This window comes from Rana temporaria, chromosome 2 (genome assembly GCF_905171775.1).
Source record: "Rana temporaria chromosome 2, aRanTem1.1, whole genome shotgun sequence".
Taxonomy (NCBI): domain Eukaryota; kingdom Metazoa; phylum Chordata; class Amphibia; order Anura; family Ranidae; genus Rana; species Rana temporaria.
Window position 1 is genome coordinate 416271711 of NC_053490.1, and position 14236 is coordinate 416285946.

Sequence of the window (14236 nt, forward strand, 5' to 3'; positions counted from 1 at the left end):
ATTCGTGGAAAAGGGCTACTCACCATCTGTTTTATCTAATATTAAAAAAGAAGTGCTTGATATGGACAGGGAATCCTTATTGATACCAAGAGAGAAATTGTTACGGCATGATGAAGTAGCCTTTCTTTCAGGATTTCACCAACAATATAGGAGTGTTGAGAAAATGTTTAAGAAGTTTTGGCCGATTCTATTAAAAGATGGGGATTTGGCCAAAATTTTACCGCCCAAACCTTCTTTTATTTATAGAAGGGCACCAGGGTTGCGAAATAAGATCGCAGCAAATGTACCAGACCCTCCGGAAAGACCCTTGACATTCCTGGATGGGTCAGGGTTCCACTATTGCACCCGCTGCAAATCATGCAAAACCACTTATAGACAGGGGAAAAAGAGATTAACCTTTAAATCAAATGTAACAAATAAAGAATTTACCATAGAGCCACTAATTACATGTCACTCCAGGTATGTCACATATGTCCTGGAGTGCCCTTGTAAAATGCAATATGTGGGTCGCACCACAAGGGAACTCAAGGTGCGCATAAATGAACATGTGGCCAATATCCTTAAAGGGTATCCAAACCATAGTGTGTCCAGGCACTTTGATGAGTGCCACAATAGAGACCCACAAAAAATGACTTTTTATGGTATTGACAGGATATCTAGCCACTGGCGGGGTACAGATATGACCAAGAAGGTTTCCCAGAATGAGACCCAGTGGCTGCATCGATTGCGCACGATGCGCCCATTGGGTTTAAATATCGAGTTAGACCTAAACTGTTTTTTAACCAATGAATAGATAAATGGACTTTATTCTACTCATTTTATTCTACTATTTTATCCTATAATAAAATTAGAATTTGTAAATATACCCTCTGGTTGGGCCATAGGGTTAATTTTAAAATGTTTTAATATATAAATATATTCTAATATTTTAAAAATATTTTTAAATATATTTTTTATTAAGTTTATAACTTGATTGGATTAGATTGACATTCATCCTTTCTATATGTGTTATGGATCTATGTATGGGACAGACACACTGTTAATTGGACATGGCTGATTACTAATATATGTGCATGTATTATCAATATATGTGCATATCTTGCACCCTTGGGTTTTTCTAGCATATGTTTAATGGCTATCCCTTTTGATATATCATGTCAATTTTATTTTATGCATCGCTTGATTGCGACAATTATTGTTATTATTGTTTGGATTAGTTTCTGTTTATATCTAGTTCGCTGGCATATACGCATTGATTAGTACTATGTCCATGTTTGCTTGATCCGGGACTGAGTGTTGCCGCCCCTCTGATCCCCTCCCACTTTAGTTGATTGATGGGCCTTTAAGACAGACCCTGAGCGCGACGCTGTATGCTTCCTGACGACGTGACATCATCACGAAACGTACGTCGAGGCTTACAGGTCACGCTCGACCCACCTACTTCCTGGTCCTGCTGGTTCTCCAACCTTGGAGGGTGGAACGCACGCCAACCACGCGATTGCGGCTCTGCATGTTGTATGCCGGTGACAGGACTCTATCTCATCTCCCCATAATACCCACGCCTTCAACCTCAGTGCCGGGGCTAGGCACCCCATCAAGTAAGAGGCCATTTGGCGTTTGTTCTTCTGTTTTATACAATAAAAACAATATTATTCTATGGCGATTTTTCCTTCTCTTGTTTTAATACCTCATGTGGCGTGGAGTGTTGCGCTATCAAGACTGTGAGACTGAGGGATCTAAGCCTGGGAAATTATCTCCAATCTGCCTAATTGACCTCTTTTTAGTTAAAGTGGTCCATTTTTTGCGGTAAGGTGCCATCCATGAGCACTTTTGGTGGTCTTTCTATATCTTGGTGAAGGTGGAAGATCTTCTGTCTATATTATTGAAGATTCATCATTTATACATATATGGACTCTATTTTATTATTTTTTTTTTTTTTCTTGGCACATTTTTCACTTTATATTGTGCAATACTATTTATTGATTGTTTTAACAATTATTGTGGTTAATTTTTGTTATATATGGTCACTATTATTGATTTATATAATTTTACCTCATATTCACTCATTTATATTTAGACATTTATGCATAATATTTTTAGTGTTCACACACTATCACCTAGCGCCTCTATATTTCACTCCACTGTTTAAAATTGCATTTATGTAATTTCACAGAGAGCAGCTTGGTTATATATTTACTTTTTTAATTTTTCACTTTATTTAATTTATATTGGCGCGAGATCTTATTTCCATAAAGCAAATAGTGACCTGCCTCAAATACAAGGGTTCTTCAAAAAAGTGTCTGCACTTTTTTAAAAACTTCATTAAATATATAAAAAAAAGTGCTGTAACTTTTATGTTAGCATTACAATTTACATTTACACTTCTATAACTGCATATCATGGTTGGAGCTGATTTGAAAGGATACATTATTCTTGTGTTACTAGGGCAGCATAATTGCAAAATATGACCCTGTAAAAGTTCAGCTATCATAAAACCATTTAACAATTAATGCCAACCTGAGTTTCATACCATAGTTCACTCTTTGTTCCGGAACATAAATACAATTTAGAAAAGTGGACTACGGTATGTGTTCTTAGACTGGATAATGATGATTTACTGAAGGGAGGAAAACACTCTGGACCTCATTTATCAACATGTCAGAAAGGAAGACTATCTGCACTACCCCAAAGAGAGCAAACAGATTTTCCTACACCGTTATATTTTAGACTGTCTTCAGTTCATATGTGTTGAACCTTCTTAGAAAGTTGCTTCCTTTTATTATGGCCTCATTATGCTTAAGGTCCACAAACATTTTAAAGACATCAGAGAAATAGCAACCCAGCATGACAACACTACCTTTATAACATCAAAATCAATTAACAACGTTAGAGCAAAATTCAGTCAAAAGAGATAATCTGATTTACCATTATATATTATGAACCAGGCAGCAGTGACATTTTGACATTTTACTTGCCAGCAATATCATGTTAGTAACATCAAACAAACTCTTTGGTTTACTGAGAATGCTTTTAAGAAGAAGCCTGTGTTTCTAGTCTCCAAGGAGATTTTTAAAGCTGAGAAAAACTAACAGGTTGATCTCTCAGTCTAATCCACTAAAGACTGAAATTCATAACTTTGAAAGTAACTGAATATTTCAGAGCCATTTAAGGCCATTATATGATTCATTCAGGTTTATGCTGATAAAATAGCCTTTGTGAATAAAGCACACTGGAACAAAAAAAGCAAAATACACAGGAAAAAAGCATGATATATAATATTAGCAGCAACTTAACTGTATGTACTGTAACTCTGAAGGCTACTGAAGTCAGCTGCTGCTTGTCATTACAATTCAATATACAATGTGAGCTGCTGTAGTGTTAATGATTGACAATTAAAAAAACTGTACAGTTGGACTTAGAGGAGCAGTCATATTTGTTTTTCATAGAAGATATATAATACAGTCTTGATTTATGGAAGATTTCAAAACTATACTCGATTCTTTTATCTGTTGATGTTTTGTGTACAGACTGCCATTCTGAATACTTCTAGCACAACAGGCAAAAATGATTCAGAAGCTGCAAGGCTGTAAAAATCAGAACATGACTGTTTCGACAGATAAAGTCAAATCTTCCAAACAGATTCTCTTTCTAATCAATTAGAATTTGGGCCATCCATTTTGCTTGTTTGGAGGTGATTTGGTCAAGAAAAATTGAATGATTTTTATGCATTCTATTGTTTCTATTGTGCCTAAACTTAATTCTGGCCATCTTGAAAAGACTCAACTCTAGTCCTTACCTTGCCCTTTAGCACTAAGTTTAAGCTGGCCATAGATTAATTGAAATATGTCTGGTTTAGCAGGGACTGGCCACATTTTGATTCATCGATCTCCATTCTTGAACAGAACTGTTGGTATTTTTTTGTTCAATCAGTGCCTGCAACCAAGTAGTATCTGCTGTCAGAGTACAATAGCGCAGTGGGGAGGATTTCTCTATCCACCTTGAATGTGTGGATGAGGGAATCTGCTGATTGACCAAAAAAAAATGTCTAGCTTAAAGCAAAGTCTGTTTTAAGGTATCCTGACCCCCTGACATGCCACATTGTGGGGGGGGGGGGTACCTAGTTTTGACAAGTACCCAGCTCCCACTTCTGCCCGCACCGCCTAGGCGACTCCTCCTCTCCCCCTCCCTCTCTGCAATCTTCTGGGACATGTCACAGGTCCAAGAAGATTGCATGGGCATTCAGGATGCACAGCGCGACTCGGGCATGCGCAGTGCACACCCAGCTGTGAAGCCGCAAGCTGTCACAGCCGGATGCCCACACTTGCAATGCCAGCGCCGTGGACAGCTGGGGAAGAGAACAGATGCTTTGGGCGGCTGCATTGCTGGAGAGGTGAGTCTGCTGACTTTTTTTAAACATGGGTCCAGCTGCAACTCTGCGTAAACTCTGACGTGCTCTGCCTACTAGCTGAACTCTGCACTATCTGCTACCTCTGTCTTGGTTAAGTGCATTATTGCCCAGAATAAGCACATTAAGGTATTTAAATATTTTCGAAATTTTTTATCCATTGTGATGTATTTGTTTTTTTATGATAAGAGGTTAGAGTTAAGGTTAGGATTAGGGTTATTTATAATCTATTTATTTTTGTTAGGGTGTTACTACTACTACTACTGTTACTACTACTACTACTACTACTACTACTACTACTACTACTACTACTACATGAATAAACAAATGTAAAATAACTATAAAGAGTTATAAATAAATAAGAAATAAATTCAATACATAAATACTGAATAATAATAAAAAATAATAATTTCCTAAGCTTAACCATAACCCTTAAAAAAATAAACACCTTCTTAACCCTAACACAAAATAAATAAATAATAATTACTTATTAATATTATTAATATTATTATTCATAATTATTCGTCATTATTATTATCATTATTATTATTATTATTATTATTATTATTATTATTATTATTATTATTATTATCATTGTTATTATGATTTTGTTATATTTTTTAAGGTTGGGGTTAATTATTTTTTATTTACATATAATTACATATTACTCATTTATTTTATTTATTTATGATGACTTTTAATTATTTGTGTATTTGTTTTACATTTATTTATTAATATATTATTACTATTTTATTTTTAAATGTTTTTATTTGAGCAGAACATCATGCTCAAATCTGCCCAATTCGAGCTACAAAAAAAGCTCCAGAATTTTTGTTGAGCTTCAGGTGTTTGGCTTCAGGTAACTTGAAGTGGAGATGTGAGCTATCTCCAAAGAGAATCATTGATTTTTTTTTCCTCTTACGTTTTGGAGCTTCGAGCTTCAAGCTTCAAGCTAAATAACGTTGAGGTGTGAATGGTGCCTTATGCCTGTTTCCTTATATATTTCCCTATCTCATTTATTTTTTTAATATTTATAATATATTGTAAAACAGGCACAAAACAGCAGTTTAAACATTTGTTATACTCAAAGCTAAACTAACCCAACTCTGGTATAGTTTAACTTTTAAAGGAGACAATGTCATATGAGCTAGGTAGCTTTGGGGCTGGTCGTGTGATTTTTTTAAAACCATAGAATTATGACTATAATGATAATTAGGGATGAGCCAAACACCCCCCCCCCCCGTTCGCTTTGCACCAGAACTTGCGAACAGGCAAAAAATATGTTTGAACACGCGAACACCGTTAAAGTTTATGGGAAATGAACATGAAAAACCAAAAGTGCTAATTTTGAAGGATTATTTGCATGGTATTGTCATAAAAAGTGTTTGGGGACCTGGGTCCTGCCCCAGGAGACATGTATCAATGCAAAAAAAAAATTTAAAACAATAATTTTTTTTCGGGAGCTGTGATTTTTAATAATGCTTAACCACTTAAGCCCCGGACCAATATGCAGCCTAAAGACCCAAGGTGTTTTTACAGTTCGGGACTGCGTCGCTTTAACAGACAATTGCGCGGTCGTGCGACGTGGCTCCCAAACAAAATTGGCGTCCTTTTTTCCCCACAAATAGAGCTTTCTTTTGGTGGTATTTGATCACATCTGCGGTTTTTAGTTTTTGCGCTATAAACAAAAATAGAGCGACAATTTTGAAAAAAAAGCAATATTTTTTACTTTTTGCTGTAATAAATATCCCCCAAAAACATATATAAAAACATTTTTTTTCCTCAGTTTAGGCCGATACGTATTCTTCTACCTATTTTTAGTAAAAAAAATCGCAATAAGCGTTTATCGATTGGTTTGCGCAAAATTTATAGTGTTTACAAAATAGGGGATAGTTTTATTGCATTTTTATTAATTTTTTTTTTTACTACTAATGGCGGCGATCAGCAATTTTTTTCGTGACTGCGACATTATGGCGGACACTTCGGACAATTTTGACACATTTTTGGGACCATTGTCATTTTCACAGCAAAAAATGCATTTAAATTGCATTCTTTATTGTGAAAATGACAGTTGCAGTTTGGGAGTTAACCACAGGTGGCGCTGTAGGAGTTAGGGTGCACCTAGTATGTGTTTACAACTGTTTGGGGGTGTGGCTGTAGGAATGACGTCATCGATCGTGTCTTCCCTATAAAGGGAATGACGCGATCGATGCGCCGCCATAGTGAAGGACGGGGAAGCCGTGTTTACACAAGGCTCTCCCCGTTCTTCAGCTCCGGGGAGCGATCGCGACGGAGCGGCTATAAACAAATAGCCGCGCCGTGGTCCCGGATCGCTCCCCGAGCGGACCCGACCTCCGCATGTAGCGGGGGGGGTCCCGATCGGACCCCCCACCCGCTAATAGGCGAGGACGTACGTGTACGCCCATGTGCCTGTACGTGCCATATTGTGGACGTATATGTACATGCGGGGGTCGGGAACTGGTTAAAGTGAAACAATACAAGTGAAATATTCCTTTAAATTTCATACCTGGGGTGTCTATTGTATGCCTGTAAAATGGCGCATTGTTCTCGTGTTTAGAACAGTTCCTGCAGCAAAATAACATTTATAAAGAAAAAAAGTAATTTAAAACTACTCACGGCTATAATGAATTGTCGGGTCCCGGCAATACAGAAAAAAAAATGGCATGGGTTCCCCCCAGTCCATTACCAGGCCATTTTGGTCTGGTATGTATATTAAGGGGAACCCTGAACCAACAAAAAAAAATGAATTGCGTAGGGGTCCCCCCAAATTCCCTACCAGGCCCTTCAGGTCTTGTATGGATTTTAAGGGGAACCCTGCACCAAAATATAAAAAACAATGGCATAGGGTCCTGGCAGGCCGCAGGAAAAGAGGGTGATGAGAGAGCGCCCCCCTCCTGAACCATACCAGGCCACATACCCTCAACATGGGTTTTTGGGGATGCTTTTGGGGGTCTGTGACTCCCAAAGCACATTGTCCCCATGTCAATGGGGACAAGGGCCTCATCCCCACAATCCTTGCCCGGTGGTAGTGGGAGTCTGCGGGTGGGGGGGCTTATCGGAATCTGGAAGCCCCCTTTGACAAGGGAACCTCCAGATCCCACCAACCTATGTGAATTGGTAACGGGGTACATTGTACCCCTACCATTTCACCAAAAAAGTGTCAAAAATGTAAAAGAAAAACAAGAGACAGCTTGGGACAAGTCCTTTATTAAAAAAAAAAATCCAGCAATGTAAATCCATCTCAAGCAGGGACCGAAAATACAAAAAAAAAAAACTAAACAGTTCTGCGTCCATGGGACGTTACTCTGCGTGACGCTACTCCCATCTTGACAGCTGTTATATAGCTAAGGGTTTCCCATGGTGTCAGGGGGGGCGGAGTCACTTATATACTTATATAACAGCTGTCACCGGGGGAGTAGCGTCACTCAGCATCCGTCTCCAATGGAGGCGGAACTGTTCCGTTTTATTTTGCTGGAATTAAATAAAGGACTTTTCCCAAGCTGTCTCCTGTCTTTCCTTTTTAAAAATGTTGACACTTTTTTGGGTGAAATGGTAGGTGTACAATGTACCCCGTTACCAATTCACATAGGGAGCGGGATCTGGGGGTCCCCTTGTTAACCACTTAAGACCTGGACCTTTAGGCAGCTAAAGGACCTGGCCAGTTTTTGCAATTTGGCACTGTGTCGCTTTAACTGACAATTGCGCGGTCATGCGACGTGGCTCCCAAACAAAATTGGCGTCCTTTTTTCCACACAAATAGAGCTTTCTTTTGGTGGTATTTTTTGTGCTATAAACAAAAATAGAGCGACCATTTTGAAAAAAATTCAATATTTTTTACTTTTTGCTATAATAAATACCCCCCAAAAATATATAAAAAAAAGTTTTTCCTCAGTTTAGACCGATACGTATTCTTCTACCTATTTTTGGTAAAAAAATCGCAATAAGCGTATATCGATTGGTTTGCGCAAAATGTATAGCATTTACAAAATAGGGGATAGTTTTATTGCATTTTTAATATATATTTTTTTTTACTACTAATGGCGGCGATCAGCGATTTTTTTTCATGACTGTGACATTATGGCGGACGCTTTGGACAATTTTGACACATTTTTGGGACCATTGTCATTTTCACAGCAAAAAATGCATTAAAAATGCATTGTTTACTGTGAAAATGACAATTGCAGTTTGGGAGTTAACTACAAGGGGGCGCTGAAGGGGTTAAGTGTGACCTCATTTGTGTTTCTAACTGTAGGGGGGTGTGGCTGTAGGTGTGACGTCATTGATTGAGTTTCCCTATAAAAGGGAACACACGATCAATGATGGCGCCACAGTGAAGAACGGGGAAGCTGTGTTTACACACAGCTCTCCCCGTTCTTCAGCTCCGGGGACCGATCGCGGGACTCCAGCGGCAATCGGGTCCGCTGGTCCCGCGGTCACGGAGCTTCCCGCGACCCATGCTGGGCACTTAAAGAGGACGTACCTGTATGTGCTTGTGCCCAGCCGTGCCATTCTGCCGACGTATATGTGAAGGAGGCGGTCCTTAAGTGGTTAAAGGAGGCTTCCAGATTCCCATAAACCCCGCGCCCAAAGAGCCCCACAACCACTGGGCAAGGGTTGAGGGGATGAGGCCCTTGTCTCCATGGAGGCAGGGTCGTTTCAGTGACGTTTTTTTTTTCTTCGTATCATCGTTGGAGATCGAGAACGGATTACAGCGCTGAAATTTTTCTTTTCTCTTATTTTTTTATTTTTAATAAAGGACTTGTCCCAAGCTGTGTACTGTGGTTTTTAAAAAAGATTTACACTTTTTTTGTGAAATGTTAGGGGTACAGTGTACCCTGTTACCAATTGACATAGGGGGGGCGGGATCTGGGGGTCCCCTTTGTTAAAGCGGGCTTCCATATTCTGATAAACCCCCTGCCCGCAGACCCCCACAACCACTGGGCAATGGTTGTGGGGATGAGGCCCTTGTCCCCATCAACATGGGCACTTGTGATTTCTCCCATAGACTTTTAAAGGGTACTCCGCGGCTTTCGAATTTGCCGCAAACACCGCAAATTGTTCGCTATTCGACGAACAGGTGAACACCCGATGTTCGAGTCGAACTTATGTTCAATTCGGACATTGTGCTCATCCCTAATGATAATACCTAAATACCTAAAAAGTTGTTCAGAAATAAACACTATATTTTAAAACATTTGGCATATTCTCTGGCACAAAACTAAGATGTTTGCCATGTTTAGCTTTTAAACAGAAATCCCTAATGATGATACCTAAATACCTAAAAAGTTGTTCAGAAATAAACACTATATTTTAAAACATTTGTCATATTCTCTGGCACAAAACTAAGATGTTTGCCATGTTTAGCTTTTAAACAGCACTGCTTTTTTGCACAGTCCTCAAGAGGATATCACATTCTCTATATACTGCGGTTTTCATTTAACATCTAACTTTCACTTGCACAAATACTGTTTATATACTTCTGTACGAAAACACTCTCATCACAGACACTTTCAACCTTGGTGTTACAAACAACTGCTAAATTGAAAGCAAGAATGCCAGAAGTTGTGAAATTAAAAGTGCAGGTATATCATTGCGGTTTTCTTTATGACAGATTACATACTACAGACCTGCTTATGCAGTATAAATTGTTTTCTGAGGCCTCACGGGAAAGTGATCATTAGAATTTACATCATTAACTTAGGCTCTGTTTTTTAAATGCAGGAGCTTTGGCTTAGTAACTTCAGCAACTTTTTTTGCAGTAAATGTTTAATTGTGAGCATCTTTTTTTTTTTTTTTTTTTACATATCTTTAGGGGATTGTTTAAGCTTAAATAGGGTTTAGTGGTTAGGCAAGGCTGAAGGTTTATTAATTTCACCACTTATTTTTTGTTACTTTACATTATTGTGCTGGAGTCAGCACTCCAGTAATATCAGACACCAAACTTTAGTGCTAATAGGGTATGGCAAATGGAACCTATAGACTGTAGTGGTGGCACCACATTAAAATGATATATATACTGTCACTTCAGGTGCCACCACAATTATTAATATCTAGCAGTGAAAAATCTTTTGCGAGGGCAGCTTTCTAAGTTAGGAGCATAGTGCCAATGAAAATTATAAATTATTAATACTATTATAATTATTATTATAGTAGTAACATAATCATTTCATGATCTTTATTACCTAGTCAACACCAGTGTTAATTTTGTTGACTAAAATATTTTAGTTTGTTTATGAAACTTGGTTTTATTTATAAAGACATTATATATCACAGCTAAATCTGTGTCTGTAGTGCATGTTCAAAGCTTAATATCATAAATAACAATGTGATATGTGTTTGTTTTTTTACTTAAGAAGTATATAATGAGTATAATGAGTTTGGCAAATCTAAAGAAATGCTTAAATAATGCATTAAAATTTAACTAAACTCATTTGATTTTAGTCGACTAAGTTGTACTGGAGATTTTAGTGAACTAAAATAAGACTAAAACTAAAACAATTTAGAAGAGATTCTAGCAATGAAAAAAAGAAAACAGTGATGGTTTCAATAAAACATGGCAACTCTGAGTATTATTAATTTACTCAAATGAATTTCACTCAAAATCTCAATGACCTATTTCCAGATGGATAGATTCTCTGTTCTTATTAAAGTATTTAAATGAATATTGTTCTCCTTCTACTGTTTACATATCCAAAAAGTATATTTGTATTCTCATCTCCAAGACTTGATACAATACCTCTGAACTAATCCCCCCTATTCTTATTACTTATCCTCTTTTGCCAACCCTTTATATCATTCACTCCCCATCCTCTATTTCTATTTCCACCTCTTAAAATAACTATATGATTGCATAAATTCCCAATACAATTGTATAAATGTAATTCAAAGTTGTTATATGTTCTACTGTTAACTGTTGTTGTTTTTCAAGACTTGACATATTGCCAATACATTGTCAACTGTATGTTATAATTTTCTTCCAATAAAACCCTCTTGATTGTGAAAAGAAAAACATTTTATTTAAAAGACTAAAATATAACAAAAACTAAAATGGTGTTTTAGTCAAAAGACTATAACTAAAACTAAATCAGAATGTGATGTCAAGGTTAACACTGGTCACAACTAAGTTACTAAAGCTTGGAATGTGCACTAGAGGTGAAACCTTGCAGTGCCACCAGCACCTCTATGGCTCTTTAGGTTAATGACAATCTCTGTGTCCTTATCAGTAAGTGCTTCGGAGAATAAATCATCTACATCCAGTGTCATATGACTAATAGTGATCATTCTTTCAAGGCCACAGATTTAGAAATATGAAGCAGGCCAGCAGGATTCTGCCATCTGAATTTCAAAGAAATAATTTATGTAAAAAAAATACATACATATGCTTGGGTGGTCTACTGATCTATTTTTCAGTGCCTTCACTTTAGTTTTATGGATAAGGGTGGCCTAAGCTCTTTGTAATACCTTCCGGAAATTAATGTTTCCTAATTCAACTGTAATATATTTTGTGAAAGGATGAACATTTTGTTGACACCAAAATACCCTGCCCCAATAAAAAACACACGTAATTCGATTATCAAAAATAATGGCGCAGAATGAAAAATCTTGAGGATGAAAACACAATATGAGAGTGATTTGCTGAAGGATAAACTAGTAAAAGTAACTGCCACAATAAAAACAACACATAATTTGGTCACCAAAAAACTAGAGTTATGAACATATAGCAAAAAAAAGCTCAGAATAATATTTAAATTTTATTTCCAAGCATAAAATGTGTGTTCACGTTGTCCATTAACATTATCATTACATTATAATATGTTTTTAAATAAGGTATTATTGGGAATAAGTTTAACTGCTATTCTCTAAAATTCAGGAACAGAAGACAATACTGTGATCTTACCATTACTAATTACAACATTAAAATGCATTTCTCCAATGTAAAAAGAATAAGAAAGAAAAGACAAGCCCATTTGTCAAAGATGTTTCTGAAAGCAAAGTTAAATTAAACAAAGAATTTACAAGTACTCTATCAGTTCACGTTGCTTTGAAAATCTGCCCATTTATCTTTTATGATGAGGTTTCCAATTGTAGTTTGTTCCATTTTTCAAATGGGAAAGAAGTTTCATTCTCCTCTAGATATTAATAATGAAACATTTTGCAAAGCTAAACAATATGTACTTAAAAGTAAGTCTCTCTAATTTTAATTTAATGTTTTACAAAAAAAACATTGAGCAGGAAATGTTCCGAAAAATGCCCTAAATAATGACTTCTGACATAGTAGTGGCACTAAAATGTGTATTTTAATAAAAAAATAAGCTTTCTTACCTATTTGAGCTTCTTGAATTGTTAATTTATTTTCCAAAGGCTGGAGTAACTTTGGTGGTTTATCTGTTAGTGGAGCTGAAAAAAAAGGTATACATTACAATTAAAAATTGTATTGACTTTATATACAGGTCCATATGCAAAATGACTAAAATAGAACAAAATAAAGTCATTGAATGGTATTTAAAAGCTAAGCTTTTTTTCTAAAAGAGTGGAGCATGGTAACACCCTCTGTTAAGTTTTATTGTGGTCTGCAACTCCACAGGGCTTTATTTGCCCTGGTGGAAGAAAGTCAGAGGAAACCTTACATTTTAGAATTGTCATTAGACATGTGCACACTGAAATATTTTGTTTTGGAATTTAGTTTTCGTCCAAAAAATACGTTTATTTAACTACTCACAAAATGTGTTTTTATTCATTTTGTTTCGTTAAAAAAATGCATTTGTCTGAAAATCCGAATTAAGGTTGAATCTGTCAATTGAAGGCTTATGGTGTCTGTCGAATGTTCTAAGAAGATTCGACGAAGCAGCTAAACTGTATGACGCCGCAATCGTACATTTCCGGTTGAATGCTCTGCCCACAAGCTATAGTAGAATTCTAATGTTGTATGACTAGTAATAATTATATTTATTAATTATTATTACTAGTCAACCAACATTGAAATTCTTCTATAGCTGAGCTTTTTACCATAAATGTCCGCTCACTGCGATCGTATGTTTTTAGCTGCTTCGGCGCATCTTCATGTCTCTATAATGTTGAATCTTTTCTCTCTATGTCGAATAATCTTGGACTAATAGAGTTAGGTTAAGCACATTCAAACGCAGGTTCACCGTCATATCAAATATTCTCTCTATATTGAACTGTTGTTGCAACCAAACTAAAATAAATAATTTTTTATGTTGGATCTTTTGGATTCCAGATTCTGCTTGTTCGTTATTATTTGTTAAAGCGAATGCGAAAATCCCCGAAATTCGGACAAAAATGCATTAAGACAAAAACAAATGCACATGTCTAATTGTGATCATAGCATTAGGTGAGGAGAAATCTTCAGTTTGGGGATAAATGTTCCAGTAAGGTTTACTAAATAATACTATAAATAAATACAACATTTTTATTGAACAGCAAAAGAAATGGGAGGAAGGAATCGCAATTGGAAAACCTCTACACGTTAGACATATAGGGCCAGATTCAGGAATAATTACGGCGGCGTAACGTATCCCCTTTACGTTACGCCGACGCAAGTTTTCGGCGTAAGTGCCTGATTCACAAAGCACTTGCCTGTAAACTTGCGGCGGTGTAACGTAAATCTGTCCGGCACAAGCCCGCCTAATTCAAATGGGGCCTGTGTCATTTAAATTAGGCGTGCTCCCGCGCCGAACGTTCTGCGCATGCTCTGTGTGAAAATTTCCCGCCGTGCTTTGCGCGAAATTACGGCGCCCCAACGTGTTTTTTGAACAGTGACGTGCGTAACGTACTTTCGTATTCCCGGAC

The 14236-nt window shown here is 36.9% G+C and overlaps 1 protein-coding gene across 1 annotated transcript in view; it reads right to left on the reverse strand.

Annotated features, from left to right (window-relative positions):
• Positions 1–14236, reverse strand: part of IL1RAPL1 (interleukin 1 receptor accessory protein like 1) — a 1739707-nt gene that overhangs the window by 356909 nt on the left and 1368562 nt on the right. The window contains exon 6 of the mRNA XM_040338202.1: positions 12749–12823. Within this exon, the coding sequence (XP_040194136.1) occupies positions 12749–12823 (75 nt within the window). The remainder of the gene's footprint in view (positions 1–12748; positions 12824–14236) is intronic.